At 38.2% G+C, this 19,787-nt stretch overlaps 2 protein-coding genes and 2 long non-coding RNA genes across 5 annotated transcripts; 1 reads left to right on the forward strand and 3 right to left on the reverse strand.

Moving 5' to 3' along the window:
- Nucleotides 1–1,066: 1,066 nt before the first annotated feature.
- LOC124336182 lies at nucleotides 1,067–3,361 on the reverse strand. The gene is made up of 7 exons (XM_046789882.1): nucleotides 3,182–3,361; nucleotides 2,979–3,071; nucleotides 2,587–2,908; nucleotides 2,367–2,521; nucleotides 2,089–2,293; nucleotides 1,769–2,014; nucleotides 1,067–1,709 (listed from the first exon to the last, which is right to left on the reverse strand). Exons 1-7 carry the CDS (start codon nucleotides 3,308–3,310, stop codon nucleotides 1,240–1,242), a joined length of 1,620 nt encoding a protein of 539 aa, XP_046645838.1. The 5' UTR covers nucleotides 3,311–3,361; the 3' UTR covers nucleotides 1,067–1,239.
- Nucleotides 3,362–4,435: 1,074 nt separating this feature from the next.
- LOC124336563 lies at nucleotides 4,436–8,113 on the forward strand. 2 transcript variants are annotated; one of them, XR_006917048.1, is made up of 5 exons: nucleotides 4,436–5,015; nucleotides 6,799–6,868; nucleotides 6,916–7,115; nucleotides 7,205–7,550; nucleotides 7,621–8,113. It is a non-coding gene; the product is annotated as an uncharacterized LOC124336563 (long non-coding RNA). The 2 variants fall into 2 exon arrangements; XR_006917047.1 differs by having other exon boundaries at nucleotides 4,440–5,015; nucleotides 6,940–7,115.
- A 1,957-nt stretch (nucleotides 8,114–10,070) lies between these two features.
- LOC124336565 lies at nucleotides 10,071–11,935 on the reverse strand. Its single transcript, XR_006917050.1, has 4 exons — nucleotides 11,202–11,935; nucleotides 10,955–11,130; nucleotides 10,520–10,865; nucleotides 10,071–10,449 (listed from the first exon to the last, which is right to left on the reverse strand). It is a non-coding gene; the product is annotated as an uncharacterized LOC124336565 (long non-coding RNA).
- Nucleotides 11,936–15,276: 3,341 nt separating this feature from the next.
- LOC124336060 lies at nucleotides 15,277–18,742 on the reverse strand. Its single transcript, XM_046789671.1, has 8 exons — nucleotides 16,954–18,742; nucleotides 16,779–16,895; nucleotides 16,611–16,706; nucleotides 16,415–16,525; nucleotides 16,234–16,299; nucleotides 16,068–16,172; nucleotides 15,849–15,998; nucleotides 15,277–15,790 (listed from the first exon to the last, which is right to left on the reverse strand). The coding sequence occupies exons 1-8, from the start codon at nucleotides 18,677–18,679 to the stop codon at nucleotides 15,303–15,305; spliced, it is 2,859 nt and encodes a 952-aa protein (XP_046645627.1). The 5' UTR covers nucleotides 18,680–18,742; the 3' UTR covers nucleotides 15,277–15,302.
- Nucleotides 18,743–19,787: the final 1,045 nt, after the last annotated feature.

Genomic DNA, 19,787 nt, shown 5'->3' on the forward strand with positions numbered 1-19,787 from the left:
ACCATTTAATTGTTTTATTGTAGTGAGATGGAGATTGTAGAGATTGACGTTGACTAATCATCACCATTGATCCCTCAAAAGAGCGTGAATTACCGAACGTGGCACTGGACAGTGGACAAGATGAAGAAAATCTTTAACCTGAGCACCACATCTTATTGAGGCAGCAGGTAAGAACTTTTCGTACCTTTCGCGAATTTTAATTTGGATTGCGATTTTTTGATCGGTCAAGTTCCCCAATTTGCATTGCTATCGTTTAATTTGCTGACACAGTAACACGACATGATTACGATAAAGCTACTGCAACGTCAGGCCGCTAGGTGCGCTGCAAATTGAAATGGTCTCTTTGATTCTGAAGCTGCTTTTGTTGTCTTTTTCACACCAGCGCGACTGTCCATTTCATGCGGGTACGGCGGGTTAAATTCAAATTTTGAAAATTAAAAAGATAAAAAAAGTGAAACTCATTAACTAAAGATAAACGAGATACGTAGGAAATATAAATGCATTTCATTACCATGTTGATTTTATTAAATTTCGAGCTGCGATTTGAAAATAAATTGAGAAATTTTAATTTTGGAAGAAAATCTAGCGATCAAAATGATTTTTCACGTCCCCCGACCTTTATTTACGGATAGGCACGCAAATTTGTGTTCAGCCATGAACATCTATAGTGCGCGTTAAACCAGATTTTCGAAAAATTCCAATCTGTAAATGAATTTTCTCCCATTTCTAATTGTAAATCTAAATCATAATCGGTTTTTTACTCGTCGCGTCTACATTTTTGCAGATAGAAACTTAGAAATTTGTTTTTGCATTGAAAATGTTCATTTGCATCCACAGTTAAATTTTTATAAAGAAATTCCCACCCCTTAACGTATTGGAGTCGACCGAAATTCCTCCCCTTCTCCTTCGGGAAATCCTGCGTCCGTGAGAAAATAATTGAAGGAAATATAAAGAATTTAAATATAATTAAACAGTGGAAACCCTGTTAACAATAAACGAGACGTGTAGACGCATTCGTGTTGATTTCAAGGGAATTTTTTAATATAAAATAAATATAAATTTTTATATCTGGCAATCAAAAAGAGTTTTTTACGATCCTCGATAAGTGTAATTCATTCACAATCAAATTTTTGTAAAGAAATGCCCACCGCTTAATGAATAATGTAACCTTCCCCAAATGTCCGTGTCGACGTTCACTTTAGTTTTCTTGTTGTCGCCGATGATTTTGGATGTTGAACCTCAAAGGGACGCCACAATTTCCTCCTCCAACATGAAACCCGTGAAATGGGTGTAGTGGCGGATGTCGTCATACAAATACGAGGATGTACCAGAATAATACCAAATCCCCACCCAGACTTGATCGCCTTTTTTCAAGCTCAGCGTCGACTGGAGGGTCAACGGAGTAGATTGATCAACGGGTAAAGGATCCTCGTAAACAATACTCGACCCGATGTAATTCCCGTTCAAATAAAGAGTACATACAAACGATGAAGATGATTGACGCCCCTTTCCCGTAAAAGAGAAGAAATAAATTCCCGGTCGCGGTGCCGTGAATATTCCCGACGTCAAATCCATAGCGTTTCCCTCGTTCACCCGCGCAAAATCGAACGTAATTGGAGTGTCACGTGTGAAAAAATGAGAATTTCGCTGGACGTAGAAATAGACGGGTGCTGATTTGATGTCGGCGAATCCGATCCATTTTTGAAAACCTTTTCATCAATTAGAATTGTGCAATTAATTTTTTTTATAAGCGATTCAGAAAAATTACCTTCGTCGCCCGAGAGTTTAGTGAAATCGCAGTAAACCGATTCCATTTTCGCCGATCCCATGACGGAATAAAATCCGTTCAGGGTATGGCCAATCAACCTCAAATCTTGGCACGACTTTGGCAGTCCACTGAAAGTCGCTGTGCACACGAGTTGGCCAAGCGTATGGACGCCTGATGAAGTTTCCAGTTGAGTTTGTCCGAAATTCAAACGAGTGACGGGCAGAACATTTTTGTCGGTAATGACACCTGCAAACGAAATTATTTTATTCATCTTAATTCTGTACAAACGTATGAACCGTAACACCACACGTGTAACACACCATCGTCGACTAACTGAAGTGGTGCAAGAGCATCGCAATTGCATTTCGCCACAGGATCGACGCAATTTCCATCAATTCCGCACTGGCAGGTGTGAACTCCGCCAGCGTTACTTCCGGACCAAAAGTATTGCGCATTTCCTTCTCTGTCGTTCCACCAGCTGTAGGCGACGCCATTTGACTCGAATGGGGCAAAGTTGCAATCGTACTAAATTATTAAATTAAGAATTTTAAGACATAAAAGGATATAAAATCAATAAAAATGATGAATTGAAACTGACTCTAATCGACTGGTGGCATTCAGTGGATAATTCCATCAAAGCTTTGATTTGTCCCATTGACGAATTGTAGTTGATGGATCGTGAATAGCACCCGGCCTCGGCGCAGTGGCCCACATTTAAAGAAGATTCACTATTGTGTAGAATTGAGGTCGATCCTTTTTTATGGAAAGATAATGAATCAGATCATATTTTTCTTTAATTGAAAATTTAACTATTTGACCTGATGTCATATCGCAGTAAACGTAAATTGGGTCATCGCCGACACCTTGTCCGTCCGGATCGATCCAATGCATTCCGGATGAAAGTGAAGGATCAGTCGCTTGAAGTTCTCTGCATGTCCTTGGGCTTCCACTCTTTCCAGTTGATCGAATTGAAATTTCTTTTTTAACTGGAAATAATTTTGAATCAGTGGAAACTGGAAGTTCAGCCGCTTCCAACAGTGAAGTTAATCTTCTTTCTTGATCCTGAATTTTGACTTCCAGTTTGACATTTTTGGCCTCTAATTGTATTACTCTCAATGCCAAATCTTGTCTTAGTTCATTCTGTCATAGAAAAACAAAAATTATTATTACCCGCAGTGAAATTCTGAATTAAACTCAACAGTAGACTTACATTTAGTTCGAGTTGCGCCTCCAGTTGTGTCACTTTTGCCTGCTGTTCAATCGCTGTCGATTCCAAACTTGTCACGGCTTGTTTCATTTGAATCTATTGGCAAATGGAATAACATAACAATAAGACATCAAAAATAATAAATTGAATCGGATTGTCGACAACAGAAGCATCACATGAAAATTGATAAATTTAAATTTTCTTACATAATTTTCCTTCAGTTGTAGGAATTCCTCCTCCAAGGAAAAGGCAGCGCTAGTCGAACTTGGCGTCCAACACATGAAAACCAACAGCAAAACAACTTGGGTGAGTGAGACTGCAGAAAAATGCGCCATTCTTTACTTGTTTGGTGGGTTGGTTATAATGACCCAATGTTTTCAAACTGACGTGCGTCAATGTATACATGTTGGACCCATTGTTGCGTTTCACTTAAAGATTAGTGTTACCATGTTACTTTGAGATAAACGATCTTTGTCTTTATATAATATAACCTCTGTCGAAAGAAGATAAGTTTTCGATTAGAATTTTGAACGTCAGTCTAATGGTGGTCTGGTATGGCATGATGGTCTGATAGTATTTGTTTTCGACTTGGCTATGGACAATCTTCCGTTTATCAAAGCGGGGATTAGCCTGCGGACTGGTCAAACAGGGGAAGGAAAACAAAAAGAAAAACAACTAGATGCCAATTATTGACTCAAATTGATTTTATTTACCAAACTTTATTGTATAGGCGAAACAAAAATTAATTTAAAAAATGAAATTGTTGATTGACGAGTGCACATGCTCCCATCGTGATTCGCATTAGCAATCGTTTAAGAAAGTTTTAATTACCTCAATAACAAGTAAAATTAAAAATTGTCGTACCATTTTTATTGGCATATAAGTTGCATTAAATCATTTCCATCTTCTTCGATCCATTCGAATTGGGTTTTTCCGCTTGTGCGAATAAAGTCCAGCGTCGCGTAGAAACAGAAATGTCATCTTCCCGAGTACCAGACTACCGGTATACAAACAGATTCTCGTTTCTTTAAAACAAAATATGAAAAAAAAAAAAATAAAATAAGCTGAGAGATTAGAGAAATCTCGAACGCCACTCTTTTCACATTGAAATGAGTTTGGTAATAACTGAAAACAAACCGCTACGCGAACAATTCACCGGTCTATTATTTAAGGGACGGCCCACAGCATTCGCAATTTTAGACTCTACCACTCCACAGTCGGTTATTATTAAATGGCAGTTTTCTTGTGATTTATGTTTCTGCCAAAAATCCTCGTGCACACAACTATGTTAACGTTGAATCCGGCTTTTTGCTAACATAATTATCTTTGGCCGCTTCGTACCCGTGTTGTAAGGGCATGCCTACTTTAGACCTAATAGACACTAGACCTTTTAACATTTAGGCACTAGAACTTTACAATAGAACATAAACATAAGTCAGTTCTAGTGTCGTCAAAAATTTACATTTAAAAATTTAGCTAGGTCTAGTGTCTCTACTTCTAGTTCTAGCGTCTTCGAAGACATTTTAAATTTTAACGTTATAAAATTTACAAAATCCAAATTAAATTTTTTAATTCCAAATTGTCAAAGTTTTAACATAGTTTTAAATACTGTTTAGTTCTAGTGTCCTATAAGCTAGTTCTAGTGTCTCCTTAATTTAAAAGTTAAAAAAGAAATGTTTGTTCTATTGTCTTCGATAACACTATGAGTGTTAAATGTTAAATTTCAACATGGGTTGCACTGAGCCAGCTCAGGCGCGGGTGAGCCCGTCGGCGGCACGGTATTTAAGCGATCCAAGCGGCTGATGGCCGCAACTCGTCCTTAGCGTCAGACGACTGTTTTGAAAATAGCTCACCCCCGCCTGAGCTAGCCCACCTCTTCGTTTGAACTGTCAGGTGCTTTAATTATTCGTTTACCAAGTGCTTTCTATTTACCTTTTTTAAAGTGTGATTGTGATGGAGAACTCTGACTGTGAAAAAAGTGATGAAGGTGATTATCTTCAAGTGAAACAAACGAAAGTGTTTTTGGCAATTTAAAAAAAGGTCACGCCTATTGCACTCCGGGGTCCGGAGCGCTCTAGTGTCAAAAGTGGCTATTGCACTCCGGAGTCCGGAGTCCTCTAGCGTCAAAAGTGGCTATTGCACTCCGGAAATTTATGGCGACGAATTGCAAATAACGACTGATTCTGTGTTTAGACTTTACAATGGTTTTGAATTCATTAAATATTCAATTAAAGGTAAGAAATAAATTTGCAATGTAATTATAATAACAATCAAATATATTTTAATTTCACTAATAAACACAAATAGCCAGTATAAAAGATGGAACTTGGTTAGTATTGTAAACTTAGCTAGAGTCCACCATTGAATCAGTCCCTTTTATTCAAATTGCAAATATAGTTAAGTGTCTTGCAACATGAATCAATTAGAATTGATAAACATATCAACTCAGGGTGTATTTCTTGATAACCATTCCAACTTCTTGCTCTATTTGCTCAGGTTTCAGTATATTGAACTTTGTTTATGATTATCTCCGCGGCGTTGGAACCCAAAGCAACCCATCATCAAAGGACAAGGCGCTTCCATATTCCGCTCTTAAAGGATCTTTGATTGACGCCGCACCATGTGCCAATTCTTTCCCCTCTTACATCAATTATTTTTTCATTGTCAGTTCATTCATGTGATGACAAAGCACCGAGTGAAACTGAACACGAAAATACCAAGTATTTTTCGCACTCACAATTCAGTTAAAATGTCTTTTGATATTCTCACTATAATAAAGTAAACTGCATCTGCATGTTAACTTAGTTTTGTATTGTTTTGTTTCAAGATATGAAAGACGTGTTTAGCTGTTAGTTTATTGTAATAAGAGACACGGGCATTGCATGGTTTATAGCGTGAAATCAGCTGAATCACACGTTACGTGTCAATCAGCAGAAATAGTGAGTTGCTGGTCAATGCGTTTAAAGGTCACAAAGAACCCCTCGAAGCCCCGTTCTGAGAACTCCGGCTCGACCTTCAGGCAAGTAAGGGGGCGACAGAGAGTGACTCACTATGTCGTGTGTTAATAGCGTGTTTAAAAACCTAAATTTATACTTTGAATATAATGGCCTCTGTGTAATAGAGCTGAATCACACGTTACGTGTGAATCAATCAGCAGAAATAGTTAGTTGCTGGTCAATTCGTTTAAAGGTCACAAAGAACCCCTCGAAGCCCCGTTCTGAGAACTCCGGCTCGACCTTCGGGCAAGTAAGGGGGTGACAGAGGGTGACTCACTATGTCGTGCGTTTATAGCGTGTTTAACAACCTGTTTAAATCCTTACTTTGAATATAATGATATAATATAAATAATAACACTGAGCATATAGAGCAAGACATTGAAATGGTTAACAAGAAATATCACCCCGAATTGAAATGTTTATAAATTCTACTTTATTCCTGTTGCAAGACACTTAACTATATTAACAATTTGAATTTTAAGCTGATTCAATGTTGGACATTATACTCTAGCTAAGTTAACGATAACGAAATAAAAGTTCCTTCTATACACTGACTATTTTTATTTATTAGTGAGATTCAAATATATTTGATTGTTATAAATACATTTTATTTGAATTTCCAAATAATTCAAATCTAAACCATTCAAATTTCAAAACACAGAAACAGAATGCCATCGGTCGCCAAATGAAAGTACTACATATTTCCTTTCCGGAGTGCAATAGCCACTTTTGACGCTAGAGGACTCCGGACTCCGGAGTGCAATAGCCACTTTTGACACTAGAGCGCTCCGGACTCCGGAGTGCAATAGATTTTACCTTAAAAAAAGCCCTCTTGGGATTGGCGATGGATTGAGTGAATCAGCAAGAAAACGTCGGACATTAGCATTTAAAAAAGAGGTAATTGCGTATTTCTTTATATTGCATACTAAGTGTTGATCAATTAGTCTTGATATTTCTTGTTTGTACAGGCTGAAAAGTTCTGCGAGAAGTTCAAGCTAGAAATACTGCTTGGAATTCATTCCCCTACAGCTGTTAGAAAAAGCTGGCATTTTGATGGCTATGGATGAAGCAATTTGCTAATGAGACTGATATTGGAAAGAAGATCAAGACCGACTTACAACTATTATCAACAGTTGGTTGGTAGGTATGTAGTATACTGTTCTCAGTATCACCATTCATAAAATGGTTTATTGTGTAGTATTTACATGTCAGTAATGTAATATTTTAATTTAGATGACAAGATAAACTTGCAAGAAGCGGTTACTGCATCCAGTGACATTACTGGACCGTTTATCAGCGCTGTAGGAGAGGAAGCAATAATTGTTGCTCAGCAGTGTGGTGCCAGTAGGCAACAAGAGTTGGAAGCATCAAAGAAAAAAAAAGGAGGAGAACCGAATCAAAAGGATGGGCCATGCTTATGGTCGCAAAAAAATAAGTCAAAAGACAACAAACTCAAGTTCAGGATCTTTCGCCGTATCCCCTTCACCTTCGAAATCTATTTCTTCTGGCAGCAGCTTGGTGGCGACAAGCACTTCTCCCTTTAAAGCTTCCCTGTGCAACACCATTGAAGACACACAAGGTAGTATTTAGTTAATACACACGAAAAGTAATGTTTACTGATGAATAAATCTTTAAAAAAATTTGTACAGGTGTAAAACGGAAGATATTTGATCGAACGGAATCTGACATCCAGGATGTGGTAGTAATCTCCGACCTTGACGAAGCTTATTCTGAGGTCTCAAATGAGTTACCGCCAACTCCTCCACCTAGTAGATTATCTTCCCTACTGGCAGCTCCGACTGTCGCTATTGGAAAGCGCACTGTAACTGCCCCAGATCCAGCGACTGGCAGGAAGACTTTCTCGGCGTCCTCGGATGAAAATGTCGCTGCGTCAGCTGCCCTGACACCTCCGGCTTTCGCCGTTAGAATGAGGACAGCAACTGCAAGTGGCTTAGTTCCTGATGCCTAGCAGGAAGACTATCACGTCGTCTTCGGATGACGTCGCTATTTTGGCTCCCCTGACAGCTCATAAAGAAAAAAATCCCCGTTTGTTTTATAATTGTAATGATTTTGTTTGTACAGCATTGTATTATGGCTACTTCTTCTCTCAATTTCCTAAGAAAATAAAGAATTCGGAATAAATCTTTGCGTGTGAATATACTATACTGCACGTCTGTAAACATAGCACAAGGAAAAAATTATGGAATTTACGGTTTTAGTTTCGCGCGCCAGACCCTCGCTAATAGTCATCGAAAACTGAACTTGTCGCGTGTTCATATTTTTTAATCATCTTCCGTGTAGAGAAGCTGCTGGCATATTACACCTTCGCCAAATTGATATTCCAGTAGCTTACTAATTGCACCTAGCCGCATCTATAGCTACTAAACGAAAACTTTATCGAAGCGGTAACACTTTGTATAGCCAATGAGGAAAATAGAACACACACACAACAACTATGCAACTCACGGCAACTCATAACGCGATTGTGTCTATTATGTAACATCCATGCTGGGCAATAGCCTATTTCGTGTTCTTCTGGGAACAAACCTTTTCGGCGATGAAGCCTCGTCGACCGGCAACCACAGCTGGCGACCAACGTACGTTCACGGATCACGGTACGTTGAATATAATGCGTTTCTTAACGAAATGAAACTTTTTGTCCACTTTCGATGGTTCGGCTCGCCGGCTCGGTTTGGTTATATTCATTCCCTCACTTGATTTTCTACGGCGTGTCCCGGTGTCGCAGTAGTCCAGCGCCCGAGTTTCGGCCCATGTGATCAAAATCCGTAATCCGCAGCACAGCACAACGCGTCCAGTTCGGCCGTTTTGAGCAGAGTTGTAATATACAGACAATTTTAGTATATCGGGAAATATTTTGTTTACTGTAATCATGAAATTGAAGTGTCTTCAAGATTGAGATCATGGCCGATAATGGTTGGCTGTACCCGGCTGTACGTTACGAACGAGATACTTCAATTATACTTTTGAATTTATATTCCATTGTAGGCCTAGATTGGCCGTGTCCCTATATAGAGTTTTCGAGAGTATACAGGGCAAGTCGTTGCTCTACACACCAGGCTCTGGTTTATTACAGCTTAGTCCGTGATATTATAGCTAGTCTTTAATTGTGTGCGGTTTATCAGTAACTTCGTATCTGGAAGATAAGATAATCATGACCAAACTGTATGAATTCAATTTTGATTTTACAAGACACTTTATCGCCAGTCCAACTCCAACCACAGAAAAACTTTTGTTATAGACATGGTGATTGCAGTAATTTATTTTCATTCCCTTCAAATCTAAAAATACGTTATTGGAAACGGTCAATGGTGTTATACGGACTATCGTTTTACACAACCACGGCGTCTCTGGTAAAAATTTATCGTTTGCAGTTTTAAGATATTCACATGTTTTTTTTTCAAATATAGTTTTCATAAGTAAATTATACTAACCGCTATGCTACCGTTATTATGACCACACTTTTGCGGTCTGTTTCCGTAAATTCCGTCGTTATCAACAAAGAGTTGTTTCTGAATAAACCTCGTCTGAAACTAATACCTAATACCATGTATGCTCTATCGGCTATATCTACTAATCTGTAATCTTAGAATACACGAAAGATTAAAAAAAAAAATCATGTCTCTTTTATGAGCTCTTTTTATTAAGAGAAATACACGAATGAACACAAACACAAGAAAAGTGGATGAACATTAGCGCGCAATAATATAAGAGATTTTCTTCTATCCTTCTTCCGCATCATCTTCTGTTTCACATCCGTCTTTTTGCATTTCGTCATCATCCATCATCGGAGTTTCTAGGAAAACCGAGGACGCCGGAATCGTCTTCCCTCCTACCGCTGGAACTGGGGCAGTTGCAGTAAGAGACACCTTTTCAATAGCTACAGATGGAGCTTCTAGGGAAACCGTGGACGCCAGAAACGTCTTCCTTCCGGCCGCTGGAACTCGGGCAATTGCAGTAACAGACACCTTTCTAATAGCGACAGATGGATCCGCCAGGGAAGCCGAGGATGCCGAAATCGTCTTCCTATTGGCCGCGGGAACTCGTGCAGTTATAGTCTTCTCTCGAATAGCGACATTCGGAGCTGTCAGGGGAGCCGAGATAGCGACGTCATCCGAAGACGACGTGATAGTCTTCCTGCTAGGCATCAGGAACTAAGCCACTTGCAGTTGCTGTCCTCATTCTAACGGCGAAAGCCGGAGGTGTCAGGGCAGCTGACGCAGCGACATTTTCATCCGAGGACGCCGAGAAAGTCTTCCTGCCAGTCGCTGGATCTGGGGCAGTTACAGTGCGCTTTCCAATAGCGACAGTCGGAGCTGCCAGTAGGGAAGATAATCTACTAGGTGGAGGAGTTGGCGGTAACTCATTTGAGACCTCAGAATAAGCTTCGTCAAGGTCGGAGATTACTACCACATCCTGGATGTCAGATTCCGTTCGATCAAATATCTTCCGTTTTACACCTGTACAAATTTTTTTAAAGATTTATTCATCAGTAAACATTACTTTTCGTGTGTATTAACTAAATACTACCTTGTGTGTCTTCAATGGTGTTGCACAGGGAAGCTTTAAAGGGAGAAGTGCTTGTCGCCACCAAGCTGCTGCCAGAAGAAATAGATTTCGAAGGTGAAGGGGATACGGCGAAAGATCCTGAACTTGAGTTTGTTGTCTTTTGACTTATTTTTTTGCGACCATAAGCATGGCCCATCCTTTTGATTCGGTTCTCCTCCTTTTTTTTTCTTTGATGCTTCCAACTCTTGTTGCCTACTGGCACCACACTGCTGAGCAACAATTATTGCTTCCTCTCCTACAGCGCTGATAAACGGTCCAGTAATGTCACTGGATGCAGTAACCGCTTCTTGCAAGTTTATCTTGTCATCTAAATTAAAATATTACATTACTGACATGTAAATACTACACAATAAACCATTTTATGAATGGTGATACTGAGAACAGTATACTACATACCTACCAACCAACTGTTGATAATAGTTGTAAGTCGGTCTTGATCTTCTTTCCAATATCAGTCTCATTAGCAAATTGCTTCATCCATAGCCATCAAAATGCCAGCTTTTTCTAACAGCTGTAGGGGAATGAATTCCAAGCAGTATTTCTAGCTTGAACTTCTCGCAGAACTTTTCAGCCTGTACAAACAAGAAATATCAAGACTAATTGATCAACACTTAGTATGCAATATAAAGAAATACGCAATTACCTCTTTTTTAAATGCTAATGTCCGACGTTTTCTTGCTGATTCACTCAATCCATCGCCAATCCCAAGAGGGCTTTTTTTAAATTGCCAAAAACACTTTCGTTTGTTTCACTTGAAGATAATCACCTTCATCACTTTTTTCACAGTCAGAGTTCTCCATCACAATCACACTTTAAAAAAGGTAAATAGAAAGCACTTGGTAAACGAATAATTAAAGCACCTGACAGTTCAAACGAAGAGGTGGGCTAGCTCAGGCGGGGGTGAGCTATTTTCAAAACAGTCGTCTGACGCTAAGGACGAGTTGCGGCCATCAGCCGCTTGGATCGCTTAAATACCGTGCCGCCGACGGGCTCACCCGCGCCTGAGCTGGCTCAGTGCAACCCATGTTGAAATTTAACATTTAACACTCATAGTGTTATCGAAGACAATAGAACAAACATTTCTTTTTTAACTTTTAAATTAAGGAGACACTAGAACTAGCTTATAGGACACTAGAACTAAACAGTATTTAAAACTATGTTAAAACTTTGACAATTTGGAATTAAAAAATTTAATTTGGATTTTGTAAATTTTATAACGTTAAAATTTAAAATGTCTTCGAAGACGCTAGAACTAGAAGTAGAGACACTAGACCTAGCTAAATTTTAAAATGTAAATTTTTGACGACACTAGAACTGACTTATTTTTATGTTCTATTGTGAAGTTCTAGTGCCTAAATGTTAAAAGGTCTAGTGTCTATTAGGTCTAAAGTAGGCATGCCTTTATTGAGGTTGCTGAAATTCGTAAGCACAATGTTTTCAAACCGATTATTTAACACTTTGGATTGGATTTTCAGGAATCGCCCACCAGGTGCCACTGCAGTTTAATAACAACAATGGCTGCCATCCCCACATTGATTAGTCATTAGTGCCTGGTAGTGCTTAGTGGTCTGTCTTTCACGTTTCGATGCACAGTATTATATTAGGTGAAAATTTTTAAATATTTGTTTGCCGTTCGTTGCCTTGTAGATTCTCTGAAAGTCGTGCTGGTATTGCAGCCCCATTTAGTATAGTTGGTCCAGTTATAAAAGCGTGGTTAAATCGTTGAATCAACTGAACCTGAAGAAAAGAAGAATGCAAGTCATCTTGCATCTTTTTACATATTTGTAGATCAAGAAATGTGAATTGAATGATATTTTATCCTGCTGTACCAGTTGTAAAAATAGTGAATTAGCGAATCATGCTGGTGCTGCCAACATATTTAATGCTAATATCTGCTATAAGTGTAAACCAGAAGAAAAGTCACCATGTATCTTCCTACATAATGTTTTCTGTCTAGTCAACTAATATTTTGCATTGTATTTATTCTACATCTATTTCCACATGAGTGTTTGATTTTTTAACAGCGAACAATGTGAGTGAGAGGAGAATTGAGTGATTGAGGCTGTATAAAGTCTTCTTCTCTATTCTAGCAGTTGTAAACACATTTGATAAGAGTGAGACAAATGCAAAATATCTAACCTTGATGTTTTTCATCAACTTATATAAAGGACCTGACCTACAGTTGTGCAGCCTACCGTCCACTATTCTGTTCAAAATCATTGTATTCTACTGATTGTGCCATCAAAATTATACTGGTAACAACCAACACTAGCTTTTTTACAGTAATGCTGAAACATGTATTCTTCTCATCTTTTATTAGAATTCACCATAATTATCTGCTGTTTGTATTGGATTTCCTAGACACATTAGATAAATTACCCACATCAATTAATTGCTGCTATTGTAATTTAGAAGAAAAATGGTCAATTCAAATTGTAATCTATTCGTTTTGGCTGCATCCTCTCAGTGAGTCATGTATTCATGATATCACCACTTGAAGCTTGAATAACTTCAATCTCTCCCTGCAGTAGAGCTGGTGTATGTCCTTATTTTGCATATCTCTTATTTTGTTAATTGTCTATCAATCGTTCAGTAGCAGCGAGTCAGACACACTCTTTTTTTTGTTCTCAGTTTTTGTTTTCCGTTTTCAGCTCACCTTTCTTACCAAAGATAAGCCAAGTTGTCTATAAACGATAGACTGTTGGATAGACAAACGTTTGAATTCAAAAATTAGAGAAACGGAATTCTGATTTACAAAAAATTTAATAATTCTATCTGTCGTTTTATTTTTTAACATTTTCCTTCACTCAATGAAGCATATGCCCGGCCAGAATTGATCAAGTTGGAGACGGGTCTTGCTGTCCATTTATCTTGACCTAAAAATTGTAATCAATCAGCAAATTTATTAAAAATTTCTTAATGTGTCACGATTCAGGTTTCACTTAGTATACTCCTATTAAAAACCGGAAGGCGACGTTAGCCGATGGCCTCAACTCAACTACACAAAATGCAAATGTTCATGAACGGACCCCACGGCATTTAATCCGCAATCCAGCTATGATCAACTTGGGTGGACCGAGTTCTAGTGTTCCAGCGTCAACACACACGAACCCGATGAACCGAATGAAACTCGATATTCGGTGAGTGCGACATTTCTCGTTTGCTATTAGGTTAAAACTGTTTTTTTTTCTTTGATTGTTTCGCCCACTGTCACGATCAATCGATATTTTCGTCATCCATTAATTTTAATATGGTGCTCTCCGTTTGCATCGCTTTTAATAGGAGAATTCAAATAGATGGGGCAAGACAGCGAGGGTAGAGAGATTTTCACCGGCTAGAAGTTATCCCACAAAAAGATAGAACCCAAAACAATCAGGTAGCAGACAATGTCGATGTCCCCGACTGTTATGAAAAATCCCATCGACTTGAGACCAAGATTACAGGGAGATGTTACCAACGACTGTTGGTTTAATGGCGACATCACCAACATTTCGCGTTTAATTTAGTTGGATAAGTTTCAATTTAATTATGTTAGGCATTGGCGTATTTCAATGCTAATCAGTGGCACCTGCTTGATCTCGCGATTTGCTTTTGTTGATATAGTGGAAACGGAGAGTCGTTTTTCTTTTCAGAAGGTCTTTATTATGATTTCAACATTTTCGCCATATTTAAAGATGGGTTAGATGTGAATTGAATGATTTAAGTGAACACCTTTCCATCTAAATTATTAGGATTGCAGTTCTCCTGAAGAATAAGTGAATTAAAATAATGTGGTTGATCATGATGCTGCCACTAATAGATTCTTTTATTCTTTTTAGGCTTTATTCGGAATGTTTTTATTATCTTAATTTTTTAAAATTTTATATTACGGCAGTGGCGAGCCCCGTGCGTTTAATTCGATTTCATGTCATTCATTTAGCAGTAGTTGGCCCGGGCCGGGCCTTTTATTGACATTTTGTTTGTCTTTGTGACGACCAAAAGTTGTAACTTTTTAACGTCTGTCCATTTCATGCGGATGAAATTCAAATTTTGTAAATTGAAACCGAAAAAGTGAAACGCAATTACTAAAGATAAACGAGATGCATAGGGCATAGAAGCGTTTCACTCTCATGTTGATTTCAATTTATTTCGAGCTGCGATAGGAAAACAAATTAAGACATTTTTAAAAAGTGAAATTTTAATTTTTTGTTTCCAAGGGCTATCAAAATGAGTTTTTCACGTCTCCCGCGTTTTATTTTATTTATTTATTATCTATGTGTAATTTTTTAAGTTTTCGATAAATTCCAAACTGTAAATGAATTAGAGGCGAATGAATTTTTCCCATTTCTAGTCCACCCGCTATATTGTAAATCTGGCAATCAAATTTGGTTTTCTTTTTGTCGCGTCCACATTTTTACAGATATTGAAAATTGGTGTGTGCATTAAAAATGTTTAGTTGCGTCGACTGTTCAATTTTCTTCAAGAAATCTCACCCCATAACGAATTGGAGTCGAACGAATTTCCTCCCCTTCCCTTGTTTTATATCTGACACTCAAAAAGAGTTTTTTACGTCCTTTGCTTTTATTTTTAGAGACACAAAAACGAATTTTTGTAAACGAGTGCACAATTGAAATATTGATTCATCTGTAAAAGAATTTTTGGAAAATTCAGATCCTTAAGTGAATTAAACGCGAATGAATTTTCTTCCCTCCCCCTCTTGAAATTTCTTTTCACCAAAATTTCTTGTCGCCGATGAAGTTGAACCTCAAAGGGACACCACAATTTCCTCCTCCAACATGAAACCCGTGAAATGGGTGTAGTGGTTACTTATGTCACCTCTGTCATGCAAATACACCCCTGATGAAATGTAAGTCAAACTCACCCAAACCTGATCGCCTGATTTAAGGTTCAGTGTCGACTGGAGAGACAACTGATCCCATCGCGTTTCAACGGTTTTCTGCTCATCGACATAGCCCTTTCCGATTATAACTCCATTTAAATTAAGTGCAACTTGTAACTTAAGTATATATGAAGAAGCTGAAAATCCCGCCAGTCCCGTGAAGGAGAAGTAGTAAGTTCCCGGTCGCGGTGCCGTGAATTTCCCCGATGTTAAATTCATGGCGTTTCCCTCGTTCACCCGCGCCAAATCGAACGGAATCGGAGTGTTTTCTGTGTTAAAATTAGAATTTCTCTGGACGTAGAAATGGACGGGCGCCGATTTGACGTCGTCGTATCCGATAAATTTCTGTTTGTCTGTAAACAAAAAAGAAATTAGACAAACAATAACAAGTAAAATTATCACACGTCGTGCCATTTCCATTAAGATAAAAGTCACAGTAAACCGTTTCCATCTTTTTCGCTCCTTTTACAGAAAAGAATCCGTTGACTTTTTGTCCCATTCGCTCCAGATCCCAACAGGAGGTTGGCATTTTACCAATGTCGACTATTTCACTCGTTCGGGCTGTAGAAAGTAAATTCTTTTAATCCTCTCATATACAACAATTAAATAACTTCCCATTTATTATTTTACCATTTAATTTGGTCGTCAAATCCGAAACGGCGGACTTGGTGTTGCTGAATTCCGTACTTGCTAAGGCCAAATTTGCTGTTGTTGTTTCCAAATTATTTAAAATGGCTGAACCATACCATTCAATTACATAAACAAAATTTTATGTTAATTTAGGTATGAGTTTTACCATTCAGTTCTTTTCTCAGATTTTCCTCGGCGGTCTTTAGTTCGTAACCCAATCTTTGCAAATTCACTAAACACAATCACAGACAACCAAATTAATGTGATATAAATTATTTTTCAGTCGCTAAAAGAATTTATTTATGGTAGCTATTTTTTATGTAGTATAACAATGGTATTTAGCTTACCATTCAATTTTGTTGATAAGTCGTCGACGATTTTTCTCGTTTTCGTAAATTCTTCTTTATTCTCTTTTTTTTCCAACTCCGTTTTGATTTTCGCCAGTTCCTGCTGGTTCTCTGCGAGTTACAAGGAACTAAATTATCACCTGCATTTTTCTTACATTGTATTCATGTATATATTTTTAAAATAACATTAGTATACCATTCAATTTTTTTGATAAATCAGTGACAGCTTTCCTGAGATGGGCGTTCGTTTTTTCCGTTTCGGTTTTAGTTTTCCCCAACTCCTGTTTCGTCCCTGTGTGTAATCACAGCGAATCAAATTAACGACCAATTTTGTTTGGTCCATTTCTTAATTATTTTAAAATACCTTCTAATTTATTGGTCAAATCGATTTTCGTGTTGGTTAAATTTCGCTTGACATTAACCAGTTCGGTATTTGTTTTCGCCAAGTTCATTACAGTTGTTTTTAAGAGTTCTCTAGTTTCTGCAATGCAATTATTTATTAAGTAAATATTTCGTTCATCAGAAAAATGGTTTAAAACCTCTGAGTTCGTCCTTTAAATTCTTCCATTCGTCAGTGACGGTCAATTCTGTGTGTTCCATAATTTTTATCGGCGCCGACAGTTCGGCGGTCGTGTAACGGACACGAACGTTGCGATCCTGAAACGATTGAGAGTCGCGGAATTTGCCCAAATTGATTCTGCTCAGTTGCATCGGTTTGGGCACGAATTTCTCTCCGTCCCATTGGACGTGATTTCTACTTTCTTGTAATAATTTTTCCATTTCTTCTTTTATAATTTCGACTCGCCGAGAACCATCGGAATCGTTTGCCATTTTCCTTGAAATGACTGAACTGATTCTATCCACGTCAGCCCAACTGTTTGAGTCGAAATTGTGTTGGATTCTTTCTTTATTGTCTAAATTTCTGTTGTATTCACCATAATTGGTCTTGGCGTGTTCACTCTTTTCGTTTTCTTTTTCGGCATTGTGCGTGTTGTTTTTTTCAACTCCGACTTTAACGCCAAATTTAATGCCCCACCCACCGCCACTGACATCCGTGTCAACTTTGTTTGTATTCGACTTGTTATCCCGGGATTTATTGCGGCTGGATTGCCATTGGTCCGTTGCTTGTGATCTTCTATTTTCATTTTCATTCTCATCTTTCGATTGATTTTCGCGACGAATTTGTTCCTCTCCTATACTTTCCTCCTCTTTATTGCTCGAAGAAAATTTGCCTATTAATACCGACTGTTTCTCCGCTTTCTGAAACATATCCGCCAATTTCGTTTGAGTTTCAGTGTCTATTTTCTTGATGATTTCATTTAAACTTTTCGTCGTTTTATCCGGCCGGTAATTGTCCTCATTCCAGAAAACCGAGTCCCACATTTTGTCACTTTGCTCTTTGATGGTCGTCCTGGATATGACGAGCAAATCTTTTAAAATATTTAAAATTTGAATTTCCGTATCAGGCGACCCGACCTCGGAGTCGTCAAATGTATCCATTCGAATGTTGGTGGCCGTTTCGGTCAACATTTTCTTCTCGTCGTTGGCCGTCAGAAAAATTTCCTTTTTGTTTTTAAATTTTTGTAAAAGAGTCGAGACCATTTGACCGGAAGTGACGCTGTCGATGGTGATGGTCGTCTGTTTGGTTTGCGACGTCTGCGATGACAAACTGTACAGGAGTTTGAAATGATCAAATTGTTCGGGGTCGGATCGCATTTCACTGGCAAGTTCGTCGCAGATTTTCTGGTCATAACACGACAGAGAAAGTCTCAGAGTTTTGCTTTTGTCATAGTTCGTCCACTCTGGATACAGCAAATAATCCACCGTGGCTTTTTTGCTGGCGAGAATGACCTTCTCCAAGGGAATGACTCTCACTTGATTTGATTTGATTTGATGATCGACGATTTCGTTCAAATATTTCACAACTTCATTTTCGACTTTGTCGTGCCACATTTCCACACGAAATCTCATCTCTTGTTGTTTCGTCACCCTGTTCAATCTACTAACGGCACTTTTGTGGTCCAGCAGCGCAATGGGGGAGTAGAAATATTTTCTCTCGCTGGCAGTTGTCGTTGCCTTGTGATTATTGGCGTGTTCGTAAATTTCAACGAGAAAGTTGCCGTACTTCATGGAACTTAACGTATCAGGTGAGATTTGCAGTTTCGCCCAAGAAGAAGAAGAACCGGGGTTGTCTGATTGGCAGTGACAGCAGCAAACGGCAGCCACAAATATGACGAGGATGCACCTCGTGGATGTAGTTGCCATTTCCGTTAGTTTTATAGACACTTTGACGTTTAAACTGAACGAGGACTCGAGAATTACTGGGCATTCATACAGAAAAATGTTGCAGACTCATTCGACTGGGTTTGTGTTTAGCATTAGTGCGTGTACAAGGTTCGCGATAAAAACTTCTTTATTTATTTTTCGTGGGCGCGATTAAAGTCCAGGATCGAGTGGAAGAAAATACAGAAATGTAATTTAATATTCCTGGCGAAATTCACATTTTTATTTTTGTGTTTTCTTTTTAACTAAAACGAAACATATTTTTGTGTGTGGAAGTCAAGCGTTTCACCTTTCATTTTGATGTGATTTCAAGCTGCGATATCATTCGCAATATCATTAGGACAGATATCATTCGGCAAACTCATTTGAATTGGGTTTTTCCCAGTTTTTCCAGGGGTTTTTCCGTTTCCGCCAATTTTAGTCCAGCCTCGAGAGTTGAAAGATAAAACAGAAGTGTCATTTGATATTCATTTGATTTCATGTTCTGATGTTATTTGTTTTGTACGTGGCTATAGACTATGTAACGTTTACTGAAGCGGAGATTAACCTGCGGACATGGTCAAACAGGGAAAAGAAAAAAAAAATTAATTATTGTCTCTAATTGATTTGATTGATAACCCGCGTTTTTATGTTTTATATATATTTATGTTCGTATTCCAAAAACAGAACTGAATACTGTACTACTGTAGGTATAAAAAAGTTTATTTAATTGAATTTTAATTGTCGATTGACGAGTGCACATGCTCCCATCGTGATTCGCATTGACAATCGTTTATTTAACTTTTAATTACCTCAATAACAAGTAAAATTAAAACTCGTCGTACCATTTTGATTGGCATATAAGTTGCAGTAAATTATTTCATCATTTCAATCTTCTTCGATCCATTCGAATTGAGTTTTTCCGCTTGTGCGAATAAAGTCCAGCGTCGAGTAGACGATAAATCAGAAATGTCATCTGATATTTCCGCCAAGGTTTTATAAACAGAACATCTCGATTATACAAACAAGTTCTCGTTTCTTTAAAAACAAAATATACCAAAACAAATAAAATAAGCTGAGAGATAAGTAGACAAATCTGGAACGCCACTCT

Source organism: Daphnia pulicaria, chromosome 4 (genome assembly GCF_021234035.1).
Source record: "Daphnia pulicaria isolate SC F1-1A chromosome 4, SC_F0-13Bv2, whole genome shotgun sequence".
Classification (NCBI taxonomy): domain Eukaryota; kingdom Metazoa; phylum Arthropoda; class Branchiopoda; order Diplostraca; family Daphniidae; genus Daphnia; species Daphnia pulicaria.